At 40.7% G+C, this 18,832-nt stretch overlaps 1 protein-coding gene across 1 annotated transcript in view; it reads right to left on the bottom strand.

Annotated features, from left to right (window-relative positions):
- The window catches only part of F9 (coagulation factor IX), a 38,730-nt gene extending 25,398 nt beyond the window's left edge, over positions 1–13,332 (bottom strand). The window contains exons 1-3 of the mRNA XM_036306138.1: positions 13,099–13,332; positions 6,327–6,490; positions 6,123–6,147 (exon numbers count right to left, since the gene is read on the bottom strand). Coding sequence (XP_036162031.1) covers positions 6,123–6,147; positions 6,327–6,490; positions 13,099–13,186 — 277 coding nt within the window. The 5' untranslated portion in view covers positions 13,187–13,332. The remainder of the gene's footprint in view (positions 1–6,122; positions 6,148–6,326; positions 6,491–13,098) is intronic.
- Between the last annotated feature and the right edge of the window lie 5,500 nt (positions 13,333–18,832).

Consider the following 18,832-nt stretch of genomic DNA (forward strand, 5'->3'; position numbering starts at 1 on the left):
CTAAACCTGCTGTCGGACATCCCTCTCACAATCCTGGACTGCTGGCTCCTAACCGCTCGCCTGCCTGCCTGCCTGCCTGATCACCCCTAACTGCCCCCCCTGCCAGCCTGATCACCCCTAACTGCCCCCCCCCCCGCCAACCTGATCACCCCTCACTGCCCCCCCTGCCGGCCTGGTCGCCCCTAACTGCCTCTGCCTTCTGGCCTGATTGCCCCCAACTGCCCCTCCTGCTGGCCTGGTTGCCCAACACAGCCTGCTGTTCTGTTATTTGGTCGCCCCTCACTAACCCCCCTGACATCCTGGTCACCCCACACAGCCTGCTGCTCGGTTGTTTGGTTGCCCCTCACCCCCTGCTGGCCTGGTTGCCCCACGCAGCCTTTTCAGTCATCCATTCGGTTGCGATGGTCACTTAGGCTTTTATATAGATAGATGTGTCATACAAAGCCTGCTTTATTACAGGTCTTGAAGTGTGAGCTGAGTCAGATAACATATGGTACATCTACTCGAGGAACTGGTGGCCTAGCCATGGAGCAAATGCATCTTTTTCCTTGTGATATCTATCTATTATCTATCTATCTATCTATCATCTATCATCTACATATAAACCCTAATGCAAATAGACCGAACAGCAGAACTGAACAACCGGTTGTTATGACGTGCACTGACCACCAGGGGGCGCGCGCGGAACATGGTGGGCATCAGCTGCGGCAGGATGGTGGAGCAGGTGAGTGGGGGCGCCAGACCAAGGCAGGGTTCCAGTTGCTGTCATCGGGGAGAGCCTCTAGTGGTTACTGAAAATTCTTTGCTCCCATGCTGTGGTCCCACCTGGCACTTGCACCTGCTGCCAGTGCAGACCCTGCTCACATCCACCACTCACAGTGGCTGCTGGCCCCAGTCACCCTTGTGGGCTTCTCCACCTCCCCCTGCTCCTGAGGGGTGATCAGGGCAGCAGCTGCTGCTTGTACCCACTGACAGTGCTGGCCTCACTTGCACCTGCTGCTGGTACCAGCCCCAATCACTCTGCCTCATCAGCGGGTGCGAGCAGGGCCAGTGCTGTCAGCATATGGGAGTGGCGGCAGCGGGAGCAGAGCTCCGGCAGACAGAGGACTGGGGGCCATGGCAGGAGGGGTCAGGCAGGGGCATAGAGGACAGGCCGAGACCTGCCTCTGTGACCACTGCAGCCTTATGGCCCACAGTCCCTTTCAAGGTGCATGAATTCATGCACTGGGCCCCTAATACATATTTGTGCACTGGAGGATGTGTGGGTCCCTCAGCCCGACCTGCACCCTCTCCAATCTGGGAGCCCTCAGGGGAGCCCTCTCCATTCTGGGAGCAAAGAATTTTCAGTAACCACCAGAGGCTCACCCCGATGACAGCAACTGGCACCCCGCCTTGGTCTGGCGCCCCCGCTCACCTGCTCCACCATCCTGCCGCAGCTGATGCCCACCATGTTCCGCGCGCGCCCCCTGGTGGTCAGTGCACGTCATAACAACCGGTTGTTCAGTTGTTCTGCTGTTCGGTCTATTTGCATATTAGGGTTTATATGTAGATAGGTAGATAGATAGATAGATAGATAGATAGATAGATAGATAGATGATAGATAGATATCACAAGGAAAAAGATGCATTTGCTCCATGGCTAGGCCACCAGTTCCTCGAGTAGATGTACCATATGTTATCTGACTCAGCTCACACTTCAAGACCTGTAATAAAGCAGGCTTTGTATGACACATCTATTTCTCCATTTCTGGCTGTCTTTGCAATCATATGAGCAAATTGTCTGAGACCTCAACTCAGTTTGGTTTGTTGCTCACCGAATAATAGAGGCATTTTTTTTCTTTGCTTCATTGGTGGAGATTTCCTGGAAGTTTTAGGATATCTTCCCTTTAATTTTTCCTAGACACTCTGATTTTACTTATGTCTCTCACCTTTGCTTTCCCTCCATCCCCCACCACAACAGTAACTTGCTCCAGGCTCACTTTGCTCTAGTGTCTAGACCAGTGATGACGAACCTTTTGGGCTCGGCATGTCAACATTTTGAAAAACCCTAACTTAACTCTGGTGCCATGTCACATATAGAAACTTTTTGATATTTGCAACCATAGTAAAACAAAGATTTATATTTTTGATATTTATTTTATATATTTAAATGCCATTTAACAAAGAAAAATCAACCAAAAAAATGAGTTTGCGTGTCATCTCTGACACATGTATCATGGGTTCACCACCACTGGTCTAGACAGTGGTTCTCAACCTTCTGGCCCTTTAAATACAGTTCCTCATGTTGTGACCCAACCATAAAATTATTTTCGTTGCTACTTCATAACTGTAATGTTGCTATTGTTATGAATCATAATGTAAATATCTGATATGCAGGATGGTATTAGGTGACCCCTGTGAAAAGGTAATTTGACCGCCAAAGGGGTTGCGACCCACAGGTTGAGAACCACTGGTAGGAGATCTGTCTGCCACCAGAACTATGATTCCCAGCATTCCTGGTGCTCCCCATGCTCTTGGTTTTCCCTTTCTGCTCTGTCTCTGTCCCATGGCCTCCCACTCTGCCAAGTTCTCCAAGCCGCCAGCTCTTCCTCTGTGCTCTCTGTCTGGCGACGTGGGGAGCCAAGTTCCCCAAGCCGCTCCACTCTCTGCTGGTTCTCCTGCTCTGCTCTCTGCCTGGCACCTGTGTATGCAAATTAATCCACCATCTTTGTTGGGTTAATTTGCATACGCATTCCTGATTGGCTGGTGAGCATAGCAGAGGGATGGTCAATTTACTTGTTTCTCTTTTATTATATACGATACTATCTCCTCACCCAAGGGTATTTTTCCATTGATTTTTAGAGTGTGGAAAGGAGAGGGAGAGACAGAGAGAAACATTGATGTGAGAGCGAGACATCCATTGGTTGCCTCCTGCACACACCCTGACCAGGCCTGGGAAGCCTGTATTCTTCCTTGTGTTATCATTTAACTTTTAAGTATAATATGTAGTTATAGTTTGAAACAATAGAAAAGATGCTAGAAGCATCTGTTACTGCTTAAAGATATTCTTTCTGAGTTAGGTCCCAACTGGTTTAGGCAAAGTGAGAAACAACTTTCAATAAACAGAATTAAAGAGTAAAGTTTCTAAAAATGTCCCTTTTATGTATAGATCGAGTATGTTTCTTTTCTACCTTTCCTAAAGTTTCTACATTTATAGAGTTCTTGAAAGCCTTTGAAGACACTGGTGGGAAGAAAACAGGGGAAAGAAATAGGCAAGAGGGGAAGGAAGGGTCAGGATGAGAAGGGAACCTTTAAGTCAGGTTTTTTAGAGCTCTGCCTCCTTCCATACTTCTAAAGAAGTTTCAGGAGAAAGGGATGAATAGGACTAGAAGGTAGATCTGTATGCACTTTGAGCTAATATAAATAACCATGAAGAAAAAAATTGGAGCTACATCAACCAGATAATATAAGAGAAACAAAACAGTAGAAGATGAAGTTGACATAAGAATGAAAGAATGGGAGAAAAGGATCAAATAATTTCTAATTATCAGTCATACTTTAGAGCAAACCTTCTTATCATTTAGCATGTAGATCCTTATCTGCTCTAGGGAGAGCAGTAGTATGTCTGTCATATTCTCTGTCAGTAGCATGTATCTACTAGTAGGTCCCATTGACTAAGAACTAATATCCCTTCTTAGAAATAGTTCCTCTCTGGAAAGTCTGTTTGTCCTTTCTGCACCTTGAACCAATGTGCTTTTGCACAAATGGTTACATTTGTTCCAGTTCTATAAAAACAAAATATGTTATCTCTGAATTATTATTATTGATGCTCAGAACTGTTCTAAAAAATGAGCTACATTTCTACTTTCTATTATAGACCAATGGATCTGAATTATTTAGGATGTTTCACTGAAAGGGTCTGGGCTTGCAGCCAGCTACAAAACAACTAATTTGCTGAGACATATCTTTAAAATGAGTGTCATTTTATCCTGCATTTAGTCCTCCTTTGGGTGCTTGTCTGTGTGCACTTTAGGCTGAGGCAAAGCCACCGACAGTAGGGATCAAAGACAAGGGACCAGACCTTGCCAAGTGAGTGGTTCCTGTTTAAGGCTACTAGATTAGTGTTTAATAGATAACTGCATTTACATTTGAAGGCTCAGAGGGATAATATTGAAGGAAACGGGTTGACTTCATGACTCCCAAGCTAGGTGACCTTTGACAAGTCTTTTATTCTCCCTAAACCTCAGTTTCCTCCTCTGTGAAATGAGGTTAATTTTTTGTTCACAGGGTTGGTATGAGGATTAAGTGTGTCAGACACTCTGTAAACTATAACGTACTTGACAGATGCTAGTTAATGTGATTGCATGCTTTATGTTGTGAGTTGATGGTACAAAATAGGGCAGGAGTGAGGGGCCTGTGTCCCTGATGTATGTGGCAGCCCACACAGTGATAATTAGCATAGGCTATTTTGTGGGAATTAGGAATCTCAGTTGCAAGTGAAAAGAGGCATGGAGTTATTATATTTTTCTTTTTGGTTCTTGTTTGTGTTTTATTTTTCTGTAGACAAAGCAGTAGAGACAGAATCATGTCCTTAATGTTTCCCAGTATCTTTACCTGAATACAGTAACCGCTGCCTATAACTTAGAAGGCAGGAACCCAACTGCAATAAATGGGTCTTAGGTACTGACCTACTCCTGCTAGGGGGGGTGGTATCTCAGGTCAGAGGGTGAGCAATGAAGGGATCATGGGAGTTTAAATACAGCCAAGAATATTTGGGGGGGGGATATAGGAATTGGTGTACTTTAAAAATATATCACAAGCTTTAAAAATTTAAATATAGTAGAAATAATGAGAAGACTTGTTTGGACTAACTGTAGGGGAATAACTCAATAGAGAATTGGCATGGCAGTGTTCATTACCAAGGACAAGGAAAGGCAGATAAAGCAAATGTAATGGAGGAAACCTCTTCTTCCTTCATGACTTAAAAACAAAAGTGGAAGAATTATGAGTTATGAGAGTATAAACAAGTCCAGCAATGCCTCCAGAGGTATTGGAGGTGGGGGGGGGAGTAACCAAAGAACTTATACACATATATGCATTACCTATGGACCTCAGACAGTAGGGTGGTGGGAACCAGGTGGAGGGGAACAATGGGGAAAAAAAGACATCTGAAATAATCGCAATAGTAAAGATAAAAAACCTTAGTTGTCATTAAAGTTTTGACTTTTTCTCACTGTGGTAAATTTATTTAACAAATATTTACTCAGTGCTTCTTTACCAGATATTGTTTGAGGTACTAGGAATGCATCAATAAACAAAACAATTGGATACCCCTACCAACATGAAGGTTACCATCAAATGAAGTGGGAAAAATAAATAATAAATAGTATAAGTAAGAACATTATGTGGTACCTCAGATGGTGAAAAGTGCTATAAAAAACAATAGAGCAGGATATGGTATCTAGAGTGGAGGGGTTTTGGGAGGGGCAGGTTTAAGTATTAATAGATGATCAAGGCAGGCTTCATTGAGATGGTGATATTTGGGCAAAGACCCAGAAGAGGTGTGGTAGTGAGCCTAGAGAAATCTAGCAAAAGAGCATTCCATATTAAAGGAACAGCTAGATCAAAGACTCTAAAATGGGAGCATTCCTAGAGTGTGCAAGAAGCACCAGGAAGTCCAGGATGGCTGGAGTCCAGTGTGTGAGGTGAAAGCAGTAGGAGATGAGATGGGTTGGGGGGAGCAATGAGAAAGTTGAGGCAGGGAATTGTGGAGGGCAGTATAGGCTATCATAAGGAGGAGGACGTTTAAGCAATAAACATTTAAATCAATCAACATAATCTGATTCTTGACTGGGGATTGCAAACTCTCATTTAGTCCCCAAATGCATTCATCTGTTTTCTTTCTTCTAGCTTCCTGGGGTGGACAGATGTTCTCTTTGAAGCCCTATGGAGGAGTAAGCTTATCTGCCAACTGGCATTTCTCATGCTGGCATACCTGTGGTATTCAATCTTGGATAAAAGAATAGAACTTACTTATCTGAGCCCTTTTGACAGATTTTAATGTATTATGTATTTACACAAAGAAAAAATACATATTTCTCAAATGTTTCATATACAAGTTAGAGGATAAAATGAATTGCTTACCAACATATTGCTTCCAAAATTCAGTCTATAAAGAAAAAGAGAAGTTAATGGTGTCATTTAAAATGTCTTGGATTTGATTCCTTCTCTTTTATAGCATTTTTAATACATATATATGTGTAGGTATTTTAAAATCACAAAGAGAAGTTTCTCTTTTTTATGTTTACTATTCTTTGCATCTGAAGAATGTTATGTGGAAATACTCACAGTTTTTTCAGTGTTTTCAAAAACTTCTCGTGCTTCTTCAAAACTGCACTTTTCTTCTATACATTCTCTCTCAAGGTTCCCTTGAACAAACTCTTCCAATTTACCCGAATTATATCTCTTTGGCCGATTCAGAATTTTGGTGGCATTTTCACGATCAAGAAAAACTGAAATTTAAAAGAACTATTCTTTAGCTTTAGGAAAAATAAAACATCATGAAAATCAAATACATTTCTTAGGGAAGATTTTGTTTTTAATCCAAGTAATCCCAAAGCCAATTTATCTTTGGGACATGGAGACAAAATCTATGATTTTCTCATGATACTGTATACACATGGAGATTTAGGAATTAAAATTCAATTTGACTTTTAGTCAAGAGAGCTCCTGTAATAAAAGGTCAGATTTTCAATCATAGTTGAACTTCCTTTGGATGGAAAAGAAAGTTCTTAAATAAGCAGTTAACTTTACACTTTGTGATTATTTGAAAATAGCCAATTGCAGATATTTGCAAGGTGATCCATCACCCTTACTGGGCTGTGTTTTCAGAATGCAGCTCCCCAAATGACTTTGCAACAAATATCTCTTTGAAGAACAGAAACCTTTTTTTATTGCTTAAAGCAGTGATTCCCAAAGTGGGCACTACCGCCCCCTGGTGGGCGCTGCAGCGATCCAGGGGAGCGGTGATGGCCACCTGTGCATTTGGGGGCATATATCTTTCTGTTTGCTATTAAAATTTTAAAAAAATTAATTTCCAGGGGGCGCTGAGTAATATTTTTTCTGGAAAGGGGGCGGTAGGCCAAATAAGTTTGGGAACCACTGGCTTAAAGTATTACAAAGAGTATTACATATGTCTCCTTCCCTCCCCCCCCCCACCCCCCAGACAATCCCCCAGCCTCCCCTACACCCCAGTGTCTTATGTCCATTGGTTATGCTTATATGCATGCATGCAAGTCCTTCGGTTGATCTCTTACCCTCCTCCTCCCACCCCCAACCCCCCCAGACTTCCGGCTGTAGTTTGACAGTCTGTTCGATGTTGCTCTGCCTCTGTATCTATTTTTGCTCATCAGTTTATAATGGTCCTTATTATCCATAAATGAGTGAAATCATGTGGTATTTTTCTTTCATTGACTGGCTTATTTCACTTAGCAGAATGCTCTCCAGTTCCATCCATGCTGTTGCAAATGGTAAGAATTCCTTCTTTTTACAGCAGCATAGTATTTCATTGTGTAGATGTACCACAGTTTTCTAATCCATTCATCTGCTGATGGACACTTAGGCTGTTTCCAGATCTTAGCTACAGAAACCTATATGTGGTCCTGCTCCAAATGCAACCCCAGGTTTTCTCACTAACTTTAAAAGAAAAACAAATGCATTATTATTATTTTTTAATCTTTAGACCCACAACACCTTCAGTTGACATGTGTTGTAGTAAGAATTCCAGTGATATGTCTTTTGCTGGGATGCAGTGTGTGGTTTATTTTAGCTATGACTGCCTAGCCTGTAGGAACATTCCTGAGCTCTAGAGGATTGAGATCTCTAACCTAATTCTCTTCCTCCCTCCCTCCTCTCAAACCTCAATTTCTCTCTCTTTCTTTCTCTCTCTCTCTCTCTCTCTCTCTCTCTCTCTCTCTCTCTATATATATATATATATATATATATTAGATATAGATATAGATATAGTTATAGATATAGATACTCAAGAAGTCACCTAGAGTCATTTCTTTCTTCAAGAGACTATCTGATACCATCTGAACAGAACCAGGTGCTTATAAAAATGAACTTTCCAAGGCATTTTGGGACTGCTTTCTCGTTAACTCAAAAAAAGGATAAGAAAAGAAACAAACTAAACTATATTCCTCTCTTTTCATTGCATCTGTTCACTTTGTGGACCCTTCTAGTCCCTTGACAACCTTACTTTTCTCTTATTTAGCAAATACTCTTGGGCTTCATTTTTCCCCCTAAATTTAGCTTAGACTTCTCGTCACATGCCAGTTTTCTTAGTTCCCGTCACCTTTTTTCAGTGCTGCAATACCCTCCAATCCAAACCAGTAGATTAGTGCAGCCATCTGCTGCCTTCCTTCCCTTCTGAGGCAGCTGAGCACCTTGTGAGACAATTTCCAAGCTGCAGGTAGATGCCATCGCATATTGATGCCTCCCAGCCTCCACCACACTCTCCTCCCCAGCTAGCCAATTCATGGATTTGGTCCTTGGCACATCTATAATAGCATCTATGTCTGAATCTATTTATAGTGTGATCTAGTGGAAAACAGAATTTTGGAGTCAGATTAGATATACCTGGATTTGAATTTACAACCTGCTGGCTGTGAGATCTTAGGCAAGTCATATAATCTTTGAAGCTTAACTTGGTATGGGTATACCAGTAGTATTATAAGAATACTAGAGGCCATGTACACAAATTCATGCATGGGTGGGGTTTGCGGGGATTGGGCCCCAGCTCGTGCCCCCAGCCTCACAGCCCTGCAGTCCCGCCTGGCACCCTGCCGTGGCCTGGCGCCACACCCTCACCTGCTCCACCATCCTGTCTGTGGGATGATTGGTCAGGGCCAGCTCCCTCAGTGCGTGGGAGCTGGGCAGTGGCCCTGCCCCCTGCTGCCACCACTGGTTGCTCTCTGTGGGGCAATCAGCAGGGTGATCGGGCGCTCGCTCGCATCCGCCTTGGCCTGGCGCTGCATACTCATCTGCTCCACCATCCTGCCATGGTCCCGCTCTCGCCGGGGCCCATCAGGGCTGGCAGCACCTCCAATGCTGCCCGTTGCCAGCACTATGTCGCTGACACCCACCATGTTCCGTGCGCCCCCTAGTGGTCAGCAGATGTCATAGAGAGTGGTCGAACTCCCGGTCAAACAATTTGCATATTAAGCTTTTATTATATAGAATGTACCTCACAGTGTTGTTGACAGGATCAGTGAAATAATATGTATAGGCTGGTATATGTCAGTTATCACTCTTCTTCCCTACTAACTCACTTGCTCCCTTCCTAGAAAATAAAACTGGATCTCAAATTTATGGGACTCAGTGAATTGGCTGTTCAGGTTAGTTTTTGCTCATACAGATGGTCTTAAATAAGTCAACCTGTGAAACTTATAATCTCAAAATTTTCTCAATTACTTTTGGCTCTTTAGTGCTCTTTTCTGTAGCTCTTTTCCTTCTTTACTGTCATCCATATAATGAAATGACTTGTCAGTATCAGCCATGACTTCCTAAAGTATAATTTTGAGTTTATGTATTTCCTGACTCCTCTGAAACATTTCTAATCATTAATCTCTCCCTTTTCAGGACACTCTTTCCATGAAATCACTATTCTGGTTCTCTTCTTTACTTTAACTCTTGTTATTCATTCACCACTTGAATCAGTTAATTCCCCTTCTTCTGCCTGCCCCTTAAATATTCAGAGTTCTCCCAGGCTCCAGTTTCAGCCTTTTCCCTTTTCACTCCATCCATCCTAGTTAAGGTCAGAACTGAGGTGAGGTAAACATGACATTTAGTGCACAAAATTGAAGGAGGCACTCTCTTTCAGTGTGTGCAAGTACACTCATGCACTACCCTAATCCAGCCCTGACTCTTTCAATACAATTTTCTGAACAGTCACTACAACCAGACCCTGTACTAGGTGCCATAATATCCATGCTCACTCTCTGGATCCTCATAAACATGGTTGTAACTACTATTATTCAGCAGTGCATTCCAAATATTCATCTCTAGTCAAATACATCTTCTGAATTCCAGATCTTATTTCCAGCTCGCTAACTGTACATTGCAATGTGATGAAAGAGAGCTGATGTTTATTAATGCTTCTGATACGTTGGGCACTGGGCTCAGTGCTTTGCATCCATTATTTCATTCCATCCTCATAGCAGCCCCATTAAGAGGTACTGTCTTTTCATTTTTTTTGTAACTGAGAAAAACAGAAATTCACAGAGGTTAAGTAATTTGCCCCAGGTTACACACTAAAGTGTCACAGCCAAGCTTCCTACTTTGGCAGTCACATGCACAGTCCATGCTGTTAGGCACTAGGTTGTATCCAGTAATCGCATAAAACGCCCAAGACATACTCTATACACTTTTTCTAAACCTGTTCTCCTCCCATACCCAGATGTTTAAGTCATATCTTTTTTACTTCCTTAATGTTACTTGAATTCCTTTCCCTCCTTTGTCTATACTGCTAATGTCCAGGTTCAGGCTCTCCTGCTTTCCCTGAATGATTGCAGTAATTTCAAGATTGGTCTCCCCTAGTCTTGTAACCCCTTCCCTAAACAGTTGATTAGAATGTTGTCAGCCTGAGCATTCAAAATAACCCATTAGTGGTATTTGTACTTCTGATGACTACACATTGCTTTCTATTGTTCAAACTCCTTAGTTTAGGATTTTAATTATCTGATGGCCTGACTCTGCCCAATTTTCCTGCCTCACTTGTCATATTCAATATTCAAAGCATACTAAGTTATTGAATATCCTCACATTCTTTGTGGATCTGGCTCTTTGCACATGAATGATCCTGTCTGCATAGAATGCCCTAGGTCAGACATTTAAGAAGAGTGAATCTACTCACTTTTTAAGACTCAGCTCAAAATATTGTCTGTCAGGTGATTCCTCAGTTAATGTATTTCTTTTTCCATGCTCCTTTAACACCTGGTACACACTTTAGCACATTATATTGAAATCTCTTTCCTGAACTCATGATGCTTGAGGCTAAAGAGGAGAGTCTGGTTTATCCCTAAGACCTGAGTACCTTGCCACAGTACCTGGTACCATAACAGTCACTCAATATTGTAAAGTTTTATAAAGTATATTTGTATAAAGTATAAAGTAGATTGAAGTTGTGTTTTATTCATTCCTTTCATTCACTCATTCTGAATGAAAGACAGTTTTGGTCCATGCACTTTACAAACCTGAATTGGTTTCACAGAACAGTTTTGATTTCAAAATCCAAATTGATTCAATAAAACCTAAGAGCAGCAGCTATGAAATTGCAACAGCTCAGTAAATCATTCATCGAAACTGCTTTTTAGAAGCCAATGACAATTTAACAGCAGCAAAGAGTGCTGCATCAATACTGTCCACCTTAGGAAAATTCCCCTGGCTCTCTCCTCAAGGGCCTATTATCTTTGACTCCAATGACTCCAGAATCACACTGCCTTTCTCCTCAGTGTTGTTTGAGGATCATATTTCTAACCTCTTTTTAGGCTTATCTCTTTTAGTCATTATTTCCAAAGCTCTGAAATCCCAGTTCCTCGTTTTTCTTCATATTTATCCTTTTTCCCTAACATCTGAGGTCTTTGAGCGGTCAGTAGCCCTCTTAAAAGCTCCATCATCTCACCACTTAACCTGAAGGAAGGGCTTGGATCCTCTGTCCTGCTGACCTCACGCTAAAGAGGTATTTGTAAAAACTTAGCTTTATGTCCTGCTTTAATTTAGTTTTCCTGCTAAATTTCTTTATTCCTGGACTCTACCCACTTTGCTAGTTTGATTTAACCTTTGCATTCTTGTATCATTATTTCTGCATTTCAGTCTGACATCATGTCTGGAGTGGGAACCATGGGGCCAGTCTGCTTTCTGGGGATGCTTAGGGTTGGCACCCCTGATCCTGGCACTGTCAGCTACTAGATTTGATTATAGTAGGCTGACAAGTAAGTGTGATGAATGCTTCCTGTGAGAACATACTGTTTTCCTAAATGAGGTAATTTCTTTCCTGTGTGCTTTCCTTTGGGGATGGTGCATAAAGTCACTAAAGCTGTGAAAAACACAAGTGATCCACATAGCATTAACCAGTTTCTACTCTTCATGTCAATTCTTGGACTGGCTTTGCTCTCCTAAGAGCTCGAGTATTGAGTTTCCCCATGTATTAACTGTGAGATCTTTAAAATAAGAAATAAAACAATTTCTTCCTGATCCATGAAAAATGTTAATGATAAATAACAACTTACAAATGAAAAATTTGTTTTTTTAACTAAAACTTTAAATTGAAAGTATATAATTGTATAGATTTTTTAAATTAAAGGCATGCCTTATTATATAGTTACAAAATTTTGAAACGCATCATATATCCTTTTTTTGTTTTGTGTTGTTAATCCTCACCCGAGCATATTTTTTTCACTGATTTTTAGAGAGAGTGGAGGGTAGTGGGGAGAGAGAGAGAAACAGTGATGAGAGAGAGATACATTGATTGGTTGCCTCCCGACCAGGGCCGGGAATCGAACCTGCAACCAAGGTATGTGCCCTTGACCAGGAATCATACCCATGACCCTTTGGTGCGCTGGCCAACATTCTAACCACTGAGCTACACTGTCCAGGGTGAACTACATCATATATCTTAAATCAAACTTTTTGTGCAGATAAAACCATTCTTTGTGGTTTTAATGTTTCCCATTTTGATTTCAAAGTTGTGAGTAAAAGTAACCAAGCAACAATTAATTTATTCTTCATAGTTTGCTCTTTCCTTGTTGAAGTATTTTCCCACATTTAATTTTTTTTAACCAAGGAGATGACTGTTTTCTAAAAGGAATTACATTGTGAAATCATAAATTCAAAGTGTCCATTAAAAATATACCATAAGCATTGTAAATTTATTTAGTTTTAAAAATTAAGGAGATACATATACCAGAGAACCAGTACTTGCCAACACACATGCTGATTACTAGAATCTTAAACATTGCTGTCAAATCCTATAATTGTTATTTAGTGAAGAAGATAGCAGCAGACATTTCTATATCTGAAAGACAAGCATATTCAATGTATCTTTTAAAAGGAAACAAACCTGTACATTCAGCACTGAGTAGATATCCTAAAAGACAGACGGTGAAGAGGCCTGGTGATTCTGCCATGATCATGTTCCGGCACTGCATAACCTTTGCTAGTTGATTGTGCAAGTAGCAAGGTTGACCAATTGTTCCAAAGTACAAGCTGAGCTGTATTTACTTCTGGGAAATAATGTCCGTCTCCCTCAGTGGGTTTTTGGGTTATTTGCAATGGCTTCTTGGGTTAAATGAAGAGAATAGGCAGTAGCCACCATTAAATTTCAACTGTCATGACATGGACTTTTGCCCCTGTACCTGATTTGAGGCTGAAGCAGGAAGTGACACATCATTAAAATAAGGGGAGGTATAATGGCTACAGTTGCTGCGACAGCAAAATTTATCAGTGGGATCCATCTTTTCCTTGCCAGGGAGCACTACTATCATATAGTTTAAAGATAAAGAGATGGAAATTACAAAACATTTGGTCACTCTCTTTAAAACACCCTCAATGCTTACATATCTTGAGTCACCTGGTAGATCTTTTATGTTCCTTCTCACAATGAGGAGTTTATAAACTTTGTTGTGCCATGTACTCATATTTTGAATCATATGGACCCTGTCTCAGAACACATGTGTGAATGTATGTGTATACAAATATACCTATATATTATATATATAAATATAAATGAATATTATATAGTAGTTAATATATTATGCCACTTCACATATAATATAAAAGACCCATAACATTTTTTATATAATTTTTCTTTATTGATTAAGGTATTACATGTGTGTCTTTATCCCGCCATTACCCACCCCCCACTCATGCCCTCAGCCCCCTAGTGTCTGTGTCCATTGGCTAAGGACCCATACCATCATATCAACATTTACCTACCATTCTTTGTGCTGTTGTTGTGATACATTTTATTTCTACATGCTGTAAATCCTATATTACATTATTATTACTCCTGCTTTGAATAATCTGTAATTTCACAAAGAAATTGAAAAATAAGAAAAATATTTTATATTAATCTACATATTTGTTGTTATGATGTTCTTCATTTCTTTGTGTAGACCCAGGTTTCAATCTAAGTTTTCATCGCTCTGAAAATTTTTCTTTAATAATTTCGATAGTCTAGGTCAGTGGTTGGCAAACTGCGGCTCGGCAAACTGTGGCTTGTGAGCCACATGCGGCTCTTTGGCCCCTTGAGTGTGGCTCTTCCACAAAATACCGACTTCTGCACATGGGCCATGAAGTTTCAATCGCACTGTACGTGTGTGCCCGCACATGGTATTTTGTGGAAGAGCCACACTCAAGGGGCCAAAGAGCTGCATGTGGCTCATGAGCCATGGTTTGCCGACCACGGGTCTAGGTCTTCTTATGATGAATTTTCTCAACTTTTGTTTATTTGAAAAATATCTCCATTTTTCTTTCATTTTTAAAAAAGTACTTTTGCTGCATCTACAATTGTAGATTGATGTTTTTTTTTTTTCTTTCAGCACATTCAAGATGTCATTCTATTGCCTTTTGGCATGCATTGTTTCTGATGAGTAGGCAGTAAGTTTTCTTAACATTAACTTTTAGCTATTTAACTATAATGAGCCGAGGTATTCTTAGGGTTCATTGAGATTCTTGGATCTGTGGTTTGATAATTTTATTAAAATTAGAAAAAAATATTGGGAACTTAACTTCCAAAAAATTGTTTTGCAATGAGGAAATTGCAAAAATAGTACAGAGGGATCCCATATACCAGTGGTTGGCAAACCACAGCTTGTGAGCCACATGCGGCTCTTTGGCCCCTTGAGTGTGGCTCTTCCACAAAATACCACGTGTGGGCGTGCATGTATAGTGCGATTGAAACTTCGTGGCCCATGTGCAGAAGTCGGTTTTCGGCCTGGGCGCGTCTATTTTGAAGAAGTGGCATTAGATGAAGTGGGAGGTGTTGGTTGGTCGGGTGACAGGAAACGTGGCGCAGGCGGGCGGGGAATACGCACCGCGCACCTCGGGGCAGGTACATTGTTTTGAGGTACATTCACTGAGGTCGACCCCTTTCAACTCTCCCATCCACACTCGTCTATCTGAAACAAGTATACAAGACGAGTGTGGATGGGAGAGTTGGAAGGGGTCTACCTCAGCCTCAATCAGATTGAGGACGTTTTTAGCAAAGGCCAGCTTAGGAGTACCCTAATTAAGTTAATAACAATGTACCTACATATATAGTTTAAGTTTAAAAAATTTGGCTCTCAAAAGAAATTTCAATCGTTGTACTGTTGATATTTGGCTCTGTTGACTAATGAGTTTGCTGACCACTGCCATATACCATTCGCCCAGTTATTCCCAATGTTTACATCTTACATAAATGTAGTATAATATCAAAACCAGGTAATGGGCATTGGTATATGTGTACAATGCTAAATGATTTCATCACGTGTAGATTTATGTAACCACCACTAAAATCCACATAAAAAACAATTTTTCACCACAAAGATCTTCCTTGTGCTACTATTTTATAATCACACATGACTTTCACCTTCTAATTATTCCCAACTCCTGGCACTACTAATCAGTTTTCAGTCTGTATGTTGAGAATGTGAAAATGGAATAATAGAGTATGTGACCTTTTAAGATTGGCTAATTCCTTTGTTATAGCTGAATAATATTCCATAGTGTGGATGTACCACTGTTTAACTAGTGACCTACTGAGGGACTTTTTAAAATATATAATATATTTTTATTGATTACAGAGAAGAAGGGAGAGGGAGAGAGAGAGAGAAATGTCAATGATGACAGAGAATCATTGATCAGCTGCCTCCTGATGCCCCCTACTGGGACTTGTACCATGACCTCCTGGTCCATAGATCAATACTCAATTACTCAGCCATGCCGGCCAGCCTTGAGGGACATTTTGATCATTTCCAGTTTTTTTCTATTTCAGTAATGTGCTATGAGCATTCATTTACAGGTTTGTATGTGTATGTAATTTTTTAATTTTCTGGGATAAATGCTTGGGAATGTAATTTATGGGTCATAGGGTAGTTGAATGTTTAGTGTTTAAAAAAAGTTCCAAACTGTTTTCCAAAATGGCTGTGACACTTTACATTCCCACCAGCAATGGATAAGAGATCCAGTTTCTTGTCCATTGAAAGCATTTGGTATTGTCATTATTTTTTATTTTAGACATTCTGATAGGTGGTTAGCAATAATTCATTGTGTTTTAATTTGTAATTCCCTAATGGCTAATGATGTTGAACACCTTATAATTTACTTATTAAACATCTATGTATCCTATTCAGTGAAATGTCTGTTCATGTCTTTTGACTATTTTCAATTTAGACTGATTTTTTATTGTTGGATTTTTAGAGTTCTTTATATATAGCAGATATGAGTCCTTTGTCAGTTATATGGTTTGCAAATATTGTCTCCAAGGCTGCAGCTTGTCTTTTCATATTCTTAACTGGGTCTTTCACAGAGGAAATATTTTCAATTTTTATATACTAGTAGTCCAATTTATCATTTTTTAAAAATGGATCATATCTTTAGTGTTACATTTAGAAGCCTTCCACTAACATAAATCCTGAAGCAATTTCCCGTTAAAATATTTTATAGTTTTAGATTTATACCCATGCTCCATTTTGAGTTAATTTTTATATAAGGTATGAGGTTTAGGTTGAGCTTCATTTTTGTTACTAATAAATGTCTGATTCTGCCAGCACAATTTTTAAAAATACTGTCCTTCCTCTGTTGAATTGCCTGTGCAATTTCTTCACAAATCAGTTGAGTAGATTGGGTTGGGTATATTTCTAGGTTGTTTATTTGGCTCCATTGCTGTATGTGTTTATCCCTCTGTCAAAACCACACTGTCTTGATTACTATAACTATATAGTAAGGATTTTTATCAGAATTATTCTTCCCACTTTAATATTCCATGGCAAGATTGCTTTAAATATTACAGGGCCCATACTTTCCATATAAATTTTTAAATAATTTTATCTGTAGTTACAAATAAATCTTGGTTTTGATAGAGATTGTGTTAAACCTGTATATACATTTGGAGGAATTGACATCTTCACTACGTGAGTTTTCCAGTTCATTGCCATGGTATGGACATGTATGTCTCTCCCTTTACTTAGGTTTTTAAAAATTTCTTTCACTAGAGGCCTGGTGCACAAAATTCATGCACCAGGGGAGAGGGTCCCCTCAGCCCAGCCTGTACCCTCTCCAATCCATGACCCCTCAGGGGATGTCCAACTGCTGGTTCAGGCCTGATCCCTGGGATTGGGTCTAAACTGGCAGTTGGACATCCCTCTCACATTCCTGGACTGCTGGCTCCTAATTGCTCACCTGCCTTCCAGCCTGATTACCCCTAACTGCCCCCCCTGCTGGCCTGGTCACCCCCAACTACCCCCTCCCTGCTGGCCTGGTCGCCCCCAACTGCCCCCCCCTCCAGTCTAGTTGCCCCTCACTGCCCCCCCACCAGCCTAATCTCCCCTAACTGCCCCCTGCCAGCCTGGTTGCCCCCAACTGCACCCCCCCCACTGGCCTGGTTGCCCTTAACTGCCCCTCCCGCTGGCATGGTCACCTCTTACTATCCCCCCCACCAGCCTGGTCACCCCACGCAGCCTGCTTATTCAGTCATTTCGTCATCCTCCACTAACCCCCCTGCCAGCCTGGTTGCCCCATGCAGTCTGCTGTTCAGTCATTTGGTTGTCCCTCACTAACCCCCCTGCCATCCGGGTCACCCCATGCAGCCTGCTTGTTCAGTCGTTTGGTCGTCCCTCACCAACCCCCCTGCCGGCCTGGTCATAGGAAGCCATCTTTAGAGGGCATGAGGGTTAATTTGCATATTACCTCTTTATTATATAGGTTGAGCATTTTGTAATTTTCAGCATACAGATCTTATAAATATTACGGCAGGTGTATATCTATTTTATTTTCTTTGGAGTAATTGGAAATACTGTTATATATTTGATTTCTGTTTTTACATATTCATTATTAGTAAATAGGAATGCAATTGATTTTTATGCATTTATTTTGGATCTTCTGATGTTGATGAAATCACCTATATGTCTAGGAGTTTTTTCCCCCCCATATTGTGGATTGCTTGGAGTTTTCTGTGAAGAACTCTACAATTTCATGCTATCTACAAATAGGTGTAGTTTTATTTCTTCATTTCTAGACTGTATGTCTTTATATATAGGTTTTGCCTACTGTAGTTTCTAGAGCTTCTGGTACTAGGTTGAATTACAGTAGTGAGCGAAAGAAAATCCTTGCCTTGATCCTAGTTTATTTTTTCCTATTTTTATTTTATTATTATTTTTAAATCTTTATTGCTGAGATTATTACAGATGTCCCTCTTTTCTCCCCCACATTGTCCCCCTCCACTCAGTTCCTGCCCCACCCCAGGTATTGTCTGTGTCCATAGGTAATGCATATATGCATATACAATTTTTGTTTAATCTCTCCCCCTCCTCCCCTCTGAGAATCATCAGTTCATTCCATTTCCATGCCTCTGATTCAATTTTATTTACCAGTTTATTGTTCATTAGATTTCTTATTTATTTTGATTTTTAGATTCAATTGTTAATAGGTATGTATTTATTGCCATTTTGCTGTTCATATTTTTTATCTTTTTCTTCTTCTTCCTCTACTTACCAAATACCCTTCAACATCTATATAATAAAGAGCCAGGGTCATATCGACCCAAGGCTCGACCGGACCGGAAGTCAGTGCTGGGTTGCCGTGATGACCCAGCA

Source organism: Myotis myotis, unplaced genomic scaffold, assembly GCF_014108235.1.
Source record: "Myotis myotis isolate mMyoMyo1 unplaced genomic scaffold, mMyoMyo1.p scaffold_m19_p_4, whole genome shotgun sequence".
Classification (NCBI taxonomy): domain Eukaryota; kingdom Metazoa; phylum Chordata; class Mammalia; order Chiroptera; family Vespertilionidae; genus Myotis; species Myotis myotis.